The sequence below is a fragment of the Clytia hemisphaerica genome, unplaced genomic scaffold (assembly GCF_902728285.1).
Source record: "Clytia hemisphaerica strain Z4C2 unplaced genomic scaffold, Clytia hemisphaerica genome assembly, whole genome shotgun sequence".
Taxonomy (NCBI): domain Eukaryota; kingdom Metazoa; phylum Cnidaria; class Hydrozoa; order Leptothecata; family Clytiidae; genus Clytia; species Clytia hemisphaerica.
In genome coordinates, this window is record NW_027104279.1 from 10644 (window position 1) to 22153 (window position 11510).

Here is an 11510-nt window from a genome sequence, read left to right on the forward strand (position 1 = left end):
AGGCCCATCCGCGAAAATTAGTTTCCGCGAAAAATTTGAATTTTTTTTGCAATCCGCGAAATTTCTATTTATCGTTTTTTATTTTTTTTCTACATGAGGGTACGCAACCCTCGAAGGTCTAAGGTCTAATCCTCGATATGCTTGTTAGCAAAAATTCGTTTTCCTCAAAATTTTCTTCACAAATTTAAAAAATTGGAAGAGGTATTGGAAAAAATTTTATCTAAAGTGATCGCTTATTTAAAAGCTTTTCAATGCAAGAGGGTAATCCAACTGGCTTGAAATTAAACATTTAAAAGGATATGTAGGAAAAGGAGGGAAAACGGAAAACAAAAGAATTTATTTTCAATGATAAGAAAGAGTGAAAATAACGAAACAACAATTTTAAGTCATTTTATTTATCTCTCTTTTACTTTTTTTAACACCATGGAAGTTCAAATTCAACTCGCCCTATTCCAAAACACCCTCTTATTACTTGAAAAAAAAATTTAATTTTCCTGGAAAAATTTTATTTCAATGTTTTGACCCTTTTCAAAAATTTTAATTCGTACCCCAATTCGCGAAATTAAATTCCGCGAAAATTTCTTCCGCGAAAATTTCTTCTCGCGAAAATTTCTTCCCTTAAGGTACTCATATGTTCAGTACCTGCGAGAACGCAAGGTTCTCCCGTACTGTCCCAGTATCATCATCATCGATACAGCACGGCTCTGATGTGTCGCGAGCACAGAGTACAATGTCTGGTAAACGCTCTGATTTCCCTATCTAGGGATAGGAAACATATAAGGGTCAGCTTATCTTCTCTCTCTTAGAAAATGTGTAAAACTTCAGCGTGGTCACCTAAATTGTTTGTATCTTTACTTTGACGCAATTTTGTTTATGTGGTGTTGTTATAAACAATCATTACATAGTGCGTACTGTTCTTTCTCGAAATCACGACACGGACAAATCTGTCGTTGTTTATGCGCGCGGTGTGAACAACTGAAGAATTGAGTGTTCTTTTGTAGGTAACATACTTGATTTGTGTCATCAAATGAGGGCGCATGTAAATTGAATACCATATCAATCTTTGAACATTTCAAATTGACGAACCTTTAAGGTTAAAAAAAGAATTATAACAGAAGAAAAAAATTAAAACTTCAGAAGTTAAAAATTCGAGTTATTACCTTTAAAAACGAAGTAAAGCTGCTGAAGTTTTGAAATGAATTTTGACTTACTTCTCAATCTCGGAAGCAACGTTTAATTCGTCGAAATAACTCTTCTCGCAAACTAGACCTGAAGGAGAAAGAGATACAATACAATGATACAATGATGATAGAATGAAGATACAATGAAGCATTAACAAGAAATTTACAAAACTTGAAGTAAGATGAATATTGAACCGAACCTAAAATTGAAGGACGCTATGCAAGTTCAAAGAAATCACGTACGCTTTTCAAAACTTCATCTAACAATTCCACTAAATCCAATAGAAAAAAATCAGCTTGCCAAAAGATCTCCTTAAATTTCAAAAATCCTTGAGATATCTTAATATAACTATTGATTTACGCAACAACTCAAAAACCAAATGAAAATATTGATTCAGGTCAACAAATAATTGTGTCAATGTATTTCATACCATGTTTTCGGCAAGTCTCCGAACAGGAAGTTGATTTTTCTGCCACAAAAACTTTCCGATGACTTAGTGGTGGCCATCGTGGTTTTGATGCATGACAAAAATCCTGTTGAGAAAATATATCTTTTATTGATATTAAGAATCGGTGAAACTACTCCTACATGAAGCATCTTTCTTGAAGTGTCTTAGGGTCACGCAGAAAGGAGGGAAAAAATGTTTTGGATTGACTGTGTCGGGAAGGAAGTATATTTGGTAGAGTTGGATCGAAACAGACCCAATGCATGAAAAAATAGTATGTGACTTGTAATTTAGTTAAAATACCGGATGTGCCACAAATAACTTACCCTTTTTGATTTGATATTGTAGGCAGTAGAAAAGAGATTTTTCAAAGATTGTTTCTGAATCATTCAGAGGAAATCATAACTTAAAATTTGGTGTATTACTTTTAAATTTTACTTCATCGGTTCAAAAGTTATGTTTAAAAACCTAAAATGTCAATTTAAAAAAATGTCAAAAAAGGCGAAAAAAACACCAAATTTTAAGTTAGGATTTCCTCTGAATGATTCCGAAATAATCTTTGAAAAATCTCTTTTCTACTGCGTACAATATCAAATCAAAGAGGGTAACTTATTTGTGGCACACCCGGTAGGTTCTTCAAGGGCCCTAAAAGAACCAGCACAAAGAGCGATCAGTTGAAAAGATTTAAACTCTTTCGAGTAGTTTATTCGTAATGTCACTTTAGTACGAGCCCCTGTAGTAAGGATTTGGAAAATAAAAAAAAATGAATTCTAACTCGCAAAATAAAACAGATACCAAACAAAAACTTGGTGAATTGTATAATTTTCGACATTCTCTGAAAAACTGATTTTTTTGCAATATTTTTGCAGTGTCGTCACACTTCAAACCCTAATACCCATTCAGAGCTACTACTTTAACATACCATGTGCTCAGTGAAAATGTGAAGTCGTTCCATCATTCCTTCATTTGTGAATTCTTTGGGGATTTTAGGTGGTAATGGCTGCAAAAAATATAAAAATCCAAAATTAAACTTAAACAGGCTTAAACTGTAGGAGCCTGGGTATCGAAAGTCCTTTATACTGGAGTGTTATCGAGTAAAGCTGGCAATTATTTATCCACATACTATATTCATGGAAAAAAAGGGCCAACGTTGGGCATAGAAAGATTTACCAGATTTTTTATTTCACTGACAATCAGTCTATTTGAAATGTGGTCCAAACCAAAAACGTGAAATGTCTCTCAAAAGTGGCTATAAAATCAACAAAACTAGAAAGTAAAAAAATCTTTTAAGTAATTTTTAGATAATCGTCATCTTCGAGTATTAAAAATTGTTACCTTCATATTTTTAATCTTTTGAAGAACTGATCTCAACAACGATTCATTCGTGATATCAATGGTATACACATATGGCTCACCAACGAAATCTTCCATATATGGGCTTTGTGAGGTTAGCTGGTAAGAAATAATGAAAATCGTTCCGAGAAATGTTCATACACGGAGATGGAGGATATATTCTCTGTGGGTAGTGACAAATCTACAAAATTTTCCTTGTAAACTTGCTTTGTTTTGGGGTAATTTTAACTGTCCTGGGGTGAACTGATGCTTGTTTGGGGGAGGGGGGTAGACCAGCTGTCCGGGAGAGGGGATCAAAAGGGAGGGGAGGGGTAGATTTCCAAAAATTATATCCTCCACTCCCATATTCAAATTCTTTTCTGGATTAGCCCAATCTGGGAATTTGCTTAAACAAAGCAAACAAAGACGGCTAGTATGATACTTCTGGACCACCTCAATCGCGCCATGAAGTTTATCAAAAACGCTTTAAGTTGAAATGAGAATAAAACAAACTTACCCTTCTTAAATTCGGTTTCAGTTTGAAAAAGTCGTCATTTTCTTTATTCTTAGGGACTGGATACTAAATAATAATAAGCAAATGAGATGGTGTCATAGAGGGAGCGGGTTAATATCTTACCGAAGAGAACTCGAAAAGATGAATTTGCAGCGTACAAATTTTCACGAACAGAATTTTTCATGAAAGTAAATTAATTTTCATCACATCTAACCAACCTCGTCCCCGTGATAGTTACGTTACTGATAAACGCTAGAGAATTATTATCGGTAAGAATTAAGAAGCTAACGATACGCAGGGAACGAGGTTGGCATCTAACTTAATGTTTTGTTAAAAAATTTACGCTCGCGAAGAGTATTTCCTAATCGTAAGTTTCTTGTAGATTTCGTGATTTTAAATGTCCTTGTACCTTGGGTTGGATGAAAGGTGTTCCAGCAGCCATTGCTTCCAGAGGACCCGGTCCTTCATACGGGAAGCCACATCCGATGAAAACCTACAATAGAGTTTTACATTGTTACGTAAAGAATAAAAAAGCAAAGGAAAATAGTGAGGCGATTGTGTTGTTCCAACGTTGGAACAAAACAAATAGCGTTGGAAAAAATAGATAATCAACTTTTCCAAGCGCTCTATATATTAAACGCTATTACCAGATATACATATCACAGTAGAAAAAGCGAAGCCCTTTCGTTTTTTACTCGCAATCAATAGTTACCAACCTTTGCACCGGCCAAGAGCTCTTTAACTTTACTGCCACTCACTGGTCCATAGTTGTGTAAAAAATCAAACCCCTGAAAGCATGAAAAATGAAAAAGTGAGTATAGCATTTCTAAGTACTAATAGCTAGTTGTCGTTATTAGTGCGATGGCTTCTTTGCGTGCACCACTCCGATCAAAGATGATACGAGACGAATATAGCTTAATTATACTGGGTTTTGAAAGTTCAGTGGTTGGGATTAGTGTTAAGTAGTTTTTAATTAGAATTGAATTTCAATGACTATACTTTAGTTTAGGCGTACAAACTTTCGCGAGCAGAAAGCCTTTTGGCCTTCCCCGCGAAATTCCCAAAAGAAAGCCTTACGAACGATTTTCCGTAAGGTCTAAAGTAAAATTTTACGTGCGTGTGAAGCTTAAAGGCAATTCTTATTGGAAAATTCTCATTTTTATTCAACGATTCGTGAAAGTTTATGTTCGCGAAAAACATGTTTTCCTCAAATTCGCGAAAGCAAATGTCGCAAATTTCGCGATATTTTGACCTCGCGAAAGTTTCTGCTCGCCAAAATTTGTACACCTTAAGAACCATTTTTGGGAATGACACCGATGATGACAAGTGAATGATAATGAGTCTTAAAAAACATACGTTTTCATTCTTGACTGACGTGGCTTCCAATTGAAAATATTCACTGACAATTTTCAAGTATTTTCGATTCTCCTGTAAACAAAGCAAATTCAAAGAGAAAGTTGGCCAAACAATTTCATCACAAGCTTTCAGAGTCCAGGCGTTAGCCATCTAACCATGTTACTGCACGTTTTAAGGGACTTTTGATTCAGAACACACAGGTCAGTACTATTCTAGCATCGAATAGGTCTAAAAATGAGTTTCCGCCAATCTTCTTCTATCAGACTAAATGCAGGTTATCCTTCATTAGATTCTTGAAGAAATAGCCTACCTGGCTTTTACAGTAACTGAGCAACTTGGCATAAAGCAGTGCTTTGTCTTGTTTTTCTGTTGGTTTATTTGTAGGGAGTTCGTTCATCATTTTGCTGCCGACGACGAAACCCAAAAATAAATTATCATCTGTATGAGCTGAAAAAGTAAGAAAATCAGTTTGTTGATCTGTAATGCCGAGATCGGTGTGAGTTCTCTAGGGTTTAGTATTGGCGTCAATACAATGACTTCTGTTGTAAATATATAAACTTATAACATATGGCAACAACGGTAAACTAAAACCCAATCTACTTTCATTGAGCTGCATAATAGGTTGATTGAATTGGAAAAAGTCACACAAATTTTCAAACTTTTTGTCAGATCGTAATCACAGAATGTTTTTTCAGCATTAAAAATATATTATTTTCATAATATATCATAACAAAAGTTTCCTAAAGAAATTAGTAAAAACAAACCCCTCTTAATATCAATGATGGAATCGGTTATATACTTACGATACAATGTTAAAAATTGTTGAGTCAGCAAATTCATGTTGGCCCATGGAGAACGACCACCCATTATTTCGAAAGGATAGCTGGGATCATTATACTCTGGCCATGTGCCAAATGAATCTAACAATCGCAATCTACACCTTTAAGAAAACAGTGAAAGATTCTTCAAACAATATTTTCCTGACGTCCTATTGCCAGGATCATTTTAGATTGATCGAAGAAGATTTTTGCTTTGAAGCTACATCCAGCTCTCTATATTTTACAAAAATAGAGGTTTTTAACTGGCTGCGTTTGAAAAAAGAATGGCGACGAATATCCGTCTGTACGTTAAAAAGAAGACATTATTGGCGGAAATTTAATTTAGCAGATGATAGCCCAACAAAGTTTTTTCAGAGGGAAATTAATTTGGTGGTTGCAGGATATCTTTGGTCAAAAGTTATTATTAACAGTTATCAAAAATAAACAAAACCTATATAAGCCTGAAATAGCACCAATTTGGAGAATGTGTGGAATAAATTAAATTAACCGGGAACATAATTGGCGGATTTCAGGCGATTCTTTCCGGCAAAAGGCGAATCTTTCTTTAAGGTATCTCTAATGCACAGCCATGACTTGGTTGACGAAATTAAGTTTCACAATCACTTTTTGCTTACCTATACTTAGCAGTGGCAGCAGCGCCCAGATCCATGATGAAATACGCCATTCCGTTGGAATCGGTATAAATAACTTCCGGCTCGTCACGCAACATTTCATCCGTCCAATGCGGTGCACAATAACCGGGTTGTGTTTTTGGAAGGCTGAAAATACCAAAATGAGGGTTTTCAATGGTTTTCTATTAATTGCTTACTAGGTTGTTTAGTAGTAAAAATGATAGGCATTTCATATCATTCTACAACGGTGCTGATTTTAACGCCCCTCCCCCTCTCGACCACAAAGGTTGCGCCACACCTACAAGATGGAGAAGTATAAAGGTTCAGTTCAACTCGAAAGAAACAAGCTAGATGCTGAATGGACCTACCTGATGATGAAAGTTAGATAGCAATAAGGAGAAAAATGAAAACAATCACGTCAGAAAATATAGCGTTTATAGCGAGATTGCAAAACGCCTTAAATTTTATCATTGATAGTTGATGGGGAGAGGGAAGGAGAGTAGGGAAAAAAGAAATAGAAAGTTCCAGTTGCAAAAATCAGTTTTATTGATAATTGAATCATGCTTGATGACGTTGGCGTTGTTAAAAAATAGGGAAAAACAAATGATGAAATCTCGAGAAAATGCCAAAAAACCGGTTTTTCCAGCATATTTCCGGCATTTTCGGCCGGAAAAGTACGTTAATTGAAAATCAGGCTCTGTCATATTTTAGGTATTGCCATTTTGCATCAGTGTGCAAAATTTCATGAAAAAATATAAAGTACAGCTCGAGAAATTCAAGAAATACCGTTTTTCCGGCGAAAATAGGCTGTTCCGGCGATTTTTAGAAAGTTCCGGCTTCAAAAATCACTTTTATTGACAATTAAACCATGCTTGATGGTGGGCATTGCTACAAATAATGTTTTTGTGTGAAAAAACAACGAAATATAAGGAAAAAGTCCAATAAAAATCTGCAAAAACGGCAATTTCCGGGATATTTCCGGCATTTTCAGCCGGAATAGGATTTTTCTCAAAAATCGGACTAATCCATGTTTTAGGCATTGCTAATACGCATCTTTGTGCAAAAAATCAGAAAAAGCTAATGATGAAATCTCGAGAAAATGCCAAAAAACCGGTTTTTCCGGCATATTTCCGGCATTTTCGGCCGGAAATGAATTTTTTTCGAAAATCGTGCTCCGTCACATTTTGGGCATTACCATTTTGCATCTTTGTGCCAAAAATTAGGAAAAACTAATGAGCCAATCCCGAGAAAAGCTAGTAACCAACGAACGAACGAACGAACGAACGAACACGGGTTAATTTATAGGACCTCCAAAGGTAGGTCCAAAAAATCTTCGGTTCTTCTGATAGTATGACACTAATTACACATTATTTCCGCCTTGTAGAGAACCATGTTTTTTTCAAAAGCATAACGTTTATTAGCATTATACAGGTTCAGTTTTTGGCTCCTATACAATGACTCATTGTTTAAGAACAATAGAATGCTAAGCATAATGCAAGCCTGGTGAAGGGATAGACACTTGCTTTTAAAAAACATGTAATGACATCATAAAAATGTTTTTCCTTGAAAATTCCGTAACAATTTAGGGGCTATAAATTCATTTGTTTCGTCTATGAAACTTTCCTCGTCGAAATGAAATGAAGGAAATATATACTTCATCTCGGTGATATTCAGATAAACATTGACGTCATATCCAAGGATATACAATCCACACAACGTGTCCGTCCACTGTACCAATTCACCTAATGGTCCACCCTTGCCAGCATATTTGAAAAGCAAAGGTTGGAAACCAAATGAGCCCATGAATAACGCAATCTAAAAGGGAAGAGTTAGAAAATTCTAGGGGAAAGATTTCAATGTACCAACCCGCGATATACGAGTTCGAGCGTTTTAGTATTTTTCAAGCGGTACAACGGCCAGATTTTCTCTCCAAAAGAATGGATTTTCAAATCATTGAACAAAGCTAGATAAAATTGTTCGAGTCAATACGGTGAATTCTTCCGAACGGTCATGAAAAGCTGAAATGCCTGTCAGTTTTAGAATAGTTGGCCTCAAATCTGTTTAGATTGCACTTGGATCGGACAGGACCTTTGCTTTAAATGTCCGTATTTCCTTGTACATATGTGTAAAGGGTATTTTGTAGTCTACTTTTTTTCTCAGAATTTCATGCCCGAAAACCTGGGCTCCAAAAATTCGAAAAAGTCGCAAAAGGGAATACACGGGTTGCAAAATTATATCAGCGCATTCAAAACATGTGATTACTCGAAAATGTTCACTTGATTTTATTCCCATGTTACTTGCTTTACAACTTACAGCTGATAACTTTATTATTGTCAATAAATTCGAACCAATCAGAAATAAATGTCATGTAACAAGAACAAAATTTCGAGTAAAAGAATGATTTTGTCTTTAGACTTTAATTCTGCAACATGTTTATAGACGGTACAGCGAAGAAAAAATATCATGACGTCTGATATAGACTACCCAGCACTTGTTTCCCCTTACAGTTTACAATCATGGACAAAAGGTTTGTAGACTTCTGCAATATTTGCAAAATACTTCAATATCGATCAAAAACAAGTTCCCAAGAGGTTCTGGGTGCTTTCCAAACCCATTCAAAGCTGTTCAAAGTCTTTGAAAGTCACCCACTGCAGTCTAACCACTGCAGTCTAACCACAAGGACTTGATTAACTGGCTTACACCAGTATCAAAACACTGATTTTTTGCTTGTGGTTCCCTCAAAAGCAATTCAAAAGCAATGCAACGACTTCGAAAGTGTTGTTCTTAACTTCCCTCCTTTTTCAGACACATTGAAGAGTTATTTTGCTCTATTTCTCATCATTTTTCACTGAAATTTCATTTGTCTAAAACCTTTTGCCCATGATTGTAGCTGGGCCTAATTCACGTACACTCTTTTATAAATGATCCTAAAGGATTGGCCCCTCGAACTGTTTTATACTTCGATAGAATTTTCTACATTGTGAGTTTCCTACCTTTTTCCTTTTATATATTTGGTTTTTCTTTTGAAAGAACTTGCCAGCTTGAACCCAGTGAGGCCATGAATCCGTGGCCCGTTGTCTCATCCATTGAAACTGTTCACCAGATAAGATTTTCAATAAGCCTTGTAGATCGAACCTCATTTTGGCCTAAAGATACACGTTAGATTTTATTGATTGTAAATTATTTAAAGACCTTTATGACCTACTGGATTGGTTTTCACTGAGGTTTGAAAAACTGAAAATCAGATAATTGCGTTTGCTAAATTCCAGAACTAAGGGTGGAACTCTTTTTTTGTATCACAATAGTGAATTAGTGATTTTATTTTTTAAATCCAAAAAAGTTTACAGATAGCGGTGATAGTCATGGAGGTAATTTCAATGGTTTTTAAGATATAAATCAACAAATAATAGCTTTACCGGAAGATCTTTTCTTATTTTCGATTCATGGTATCCACAGTATGGCTCCACCTAAACAAAAACATCATTTTACTTACAGAATCAGCATCGTAAAAATCAGAATAATGAAATAAAAATATTTTTGATGAGATATTATCAGATCAAGAATATATCTCTTCGAAGGTGAATCCTAACTATACTACTAGACAGGCGACCCGTCGTATACAAGACAGGTTCAAGCTGTGAAGCTAACTTTGGATTCAAAAAAATAACAGCTAAAAATATTTTACTAAGAAAAACGATTTTGATCGGTTCTGCTGGGAGATGGGAAATTCATAGCCCAAACAAGGCTATTCATTTCACCATCAGTACATTAAATAAGGAATCATGGCTTTGCTATCATGGCTAAATTCCAACGGGAACAAGGTGTTTTCACTAACCTTTTGAAAATACTCAAGTATTGAGCATTGTGAACCATCAACACCATGAACCTCTCGAAAACATCTTTCTTGCCACCGGTATTTCAAATACTTCAAATGGAAAATAAATCAAGCTAAATTCCAGAACAGTAGTCGAGGATGTCCTCTATCGATTAATTATGTTTATCAAGAATGAGTCTATTATTCTCGAAAGACTCAGTTCAGGCCAAACGTGGTAGAAAATGTTAAGAATTCTAAAGACCTCTCCGTAATTTAAATGTTTTGTCTGGTCCCTGGGGAGGGTAGATTCGCTGGATTGTAGGATTGAGATTCAAGGATTCGGATTCGGATTCAGGATTCGTAAAAAGCTTTGTAAAAAAAAATTGAAAAAAGATATTAACTTCAAACCAAAAGATCTTAAAAGATTACATAACATAGAGCAGTTCTTGACAAAAATTGATGTAAAAATGGGCGTGGCCTTGACGCTAATTAGGGAAATTCCCCTTTTTAGGATTCAAATTTCCAGCCCATTGCATACTTTGGCTAGTTCTCAGTCCCTTCGTTGTATTTGGATCAATTTCTAAACACCTGATCTTATGCCGGAAATGTCAATGATTAATCGTGGACAAAATTTATTGACAACAAGGGCGTGGCCTCGATGCTAATTAGGGAAATTCCCCCTATTTAGGATTCAAAACACGAAAATTGCAAAGTTTTGGCTAGTTCTCAGTTCCCTCGTTGAATTTGGATCAATTTCTAAACACCTGATCTTATGACCGGACATGTCAATGATTAATTGTGGACAAAATTTATTGATAAAAAGGGCTGGCCTGATGCTAATTAGAGAAATTCCTTATTTTGGACTCAAAACACGAAAATGCAAGTTTGGCAAAGTTTGGCTAGTTCTCAGTCCCTTCGCTGTATTTGGATCAATTTCTAAACACCTGATCTTATGACCGGAAATGTCAATGATTAATCGTGGACAAAATTTATTGACAACAAGGGCGTGGCCTCGTGCTAATTAGGGAAATTCCCCTATTTAGGATTCAAAACACGAAAAATTGGCAAAGTTTGGCTAGTTCTCAGTTCCCCGTTGAATTTGGATCAATTTCTAAACACCTGATCTTATGACCGGACATCCAAGATTAATTGTGGACAAAATTTATTGATAAAAAGGGCGTGGCCTCGATGCCAATTAGGGAAATTCCCTTATTTTGGACTTAAAACACGAAAATTGCAAAGTTTGGCAAAGTTTGGCTAGTTTCTCATCCCTTCGTTGTATTTGGATCAATTTCTAAACACCTGATCTTATGACCGGAAATGTCAATGATTAATCGTGGACAAAATTTATTGACAACAAGGGCGTGGCCTCGATGCTAATTACATTGTGAGAGACGAGCCTCTAAAGACATTGATA

General features: G+C 35.6%; 1 protein-coding gene across 3 annotated transcripts in view; it reads right to left on the minus strand.

Annotated features, from left to right (window-relative positions):
* Positions 1 to 553: 553 nt before the first annotated feature.
* The window catches only part of LOC136816863 (alpha-1,6-mannosylglycoprotein 6-beta-N-acetylglucosaminyltransferase A-like), a 17877-nt gene continuing 6920 nt past the window's right edge, over positions 554 to 11510 (minus strand). The window contains exons 3-18 of one of the 3 annotated variants that reach the window (XM_067073191.1): positions 10115 to 10204; positions 9696 to 9746; positions 9273 to 9425; positions 7934 to 8094; positions 6283 to 6426; positions 5633 to 5769; positions 5140 to 5276; positions 4830 to 4901; positions 4190 to 4261; positions 3883 to 3966; positions 3477 to 3539; positions 2963 to 3079; positions 2550 to 2627; positions 1613 to 1715; positions 1212 to 1269; positions 554 to 1086 (exon numbers count right to left, since the gene is read on the minus strand). In XM_067073191.1, the coding sequence (XP_066929292.1) occupies positions 885 to 1086; positions 1212 to 1269; positions 1613 to 1715; positions 2550 to 2627; positions 2963 to 3079; positions 3477 to 3539; positions 3883 to 3966; positions 4190 to 4261; positions 4830 to 4901; positions 5140 to 5276; positions 5633 to 5769; positions 6283 to 6426; positions 7934 to 8094; positions 9273 to 9425; positions 9696 to 9746; positions 10115 to 10204 (1722 nt within the window). In that variant the 3' untranslated portion in view covers positions 554 to 884. The remainder of the gene's footprint in view (positions 1087 to 1211; positions 1270 to 1612; positions 1716 to 2549; positions 2628 to 2962; positions 3080 to 3476; positions 3540 to 3882; positions 3967 to 4189; positions 4262 to 4829; positions 4902 to 5139; positions 5277 to 5632; positions 5770 to 6282; positions 6427 to 7933; positions 8095 to 9272; positions 9426 to 9695; positions 9747 to 10114; positions 10205 to 11510) is intronic. The other 2 variants (XM_067073192.1, XM_067073193.1) reach the window with 2 other exon arrangements.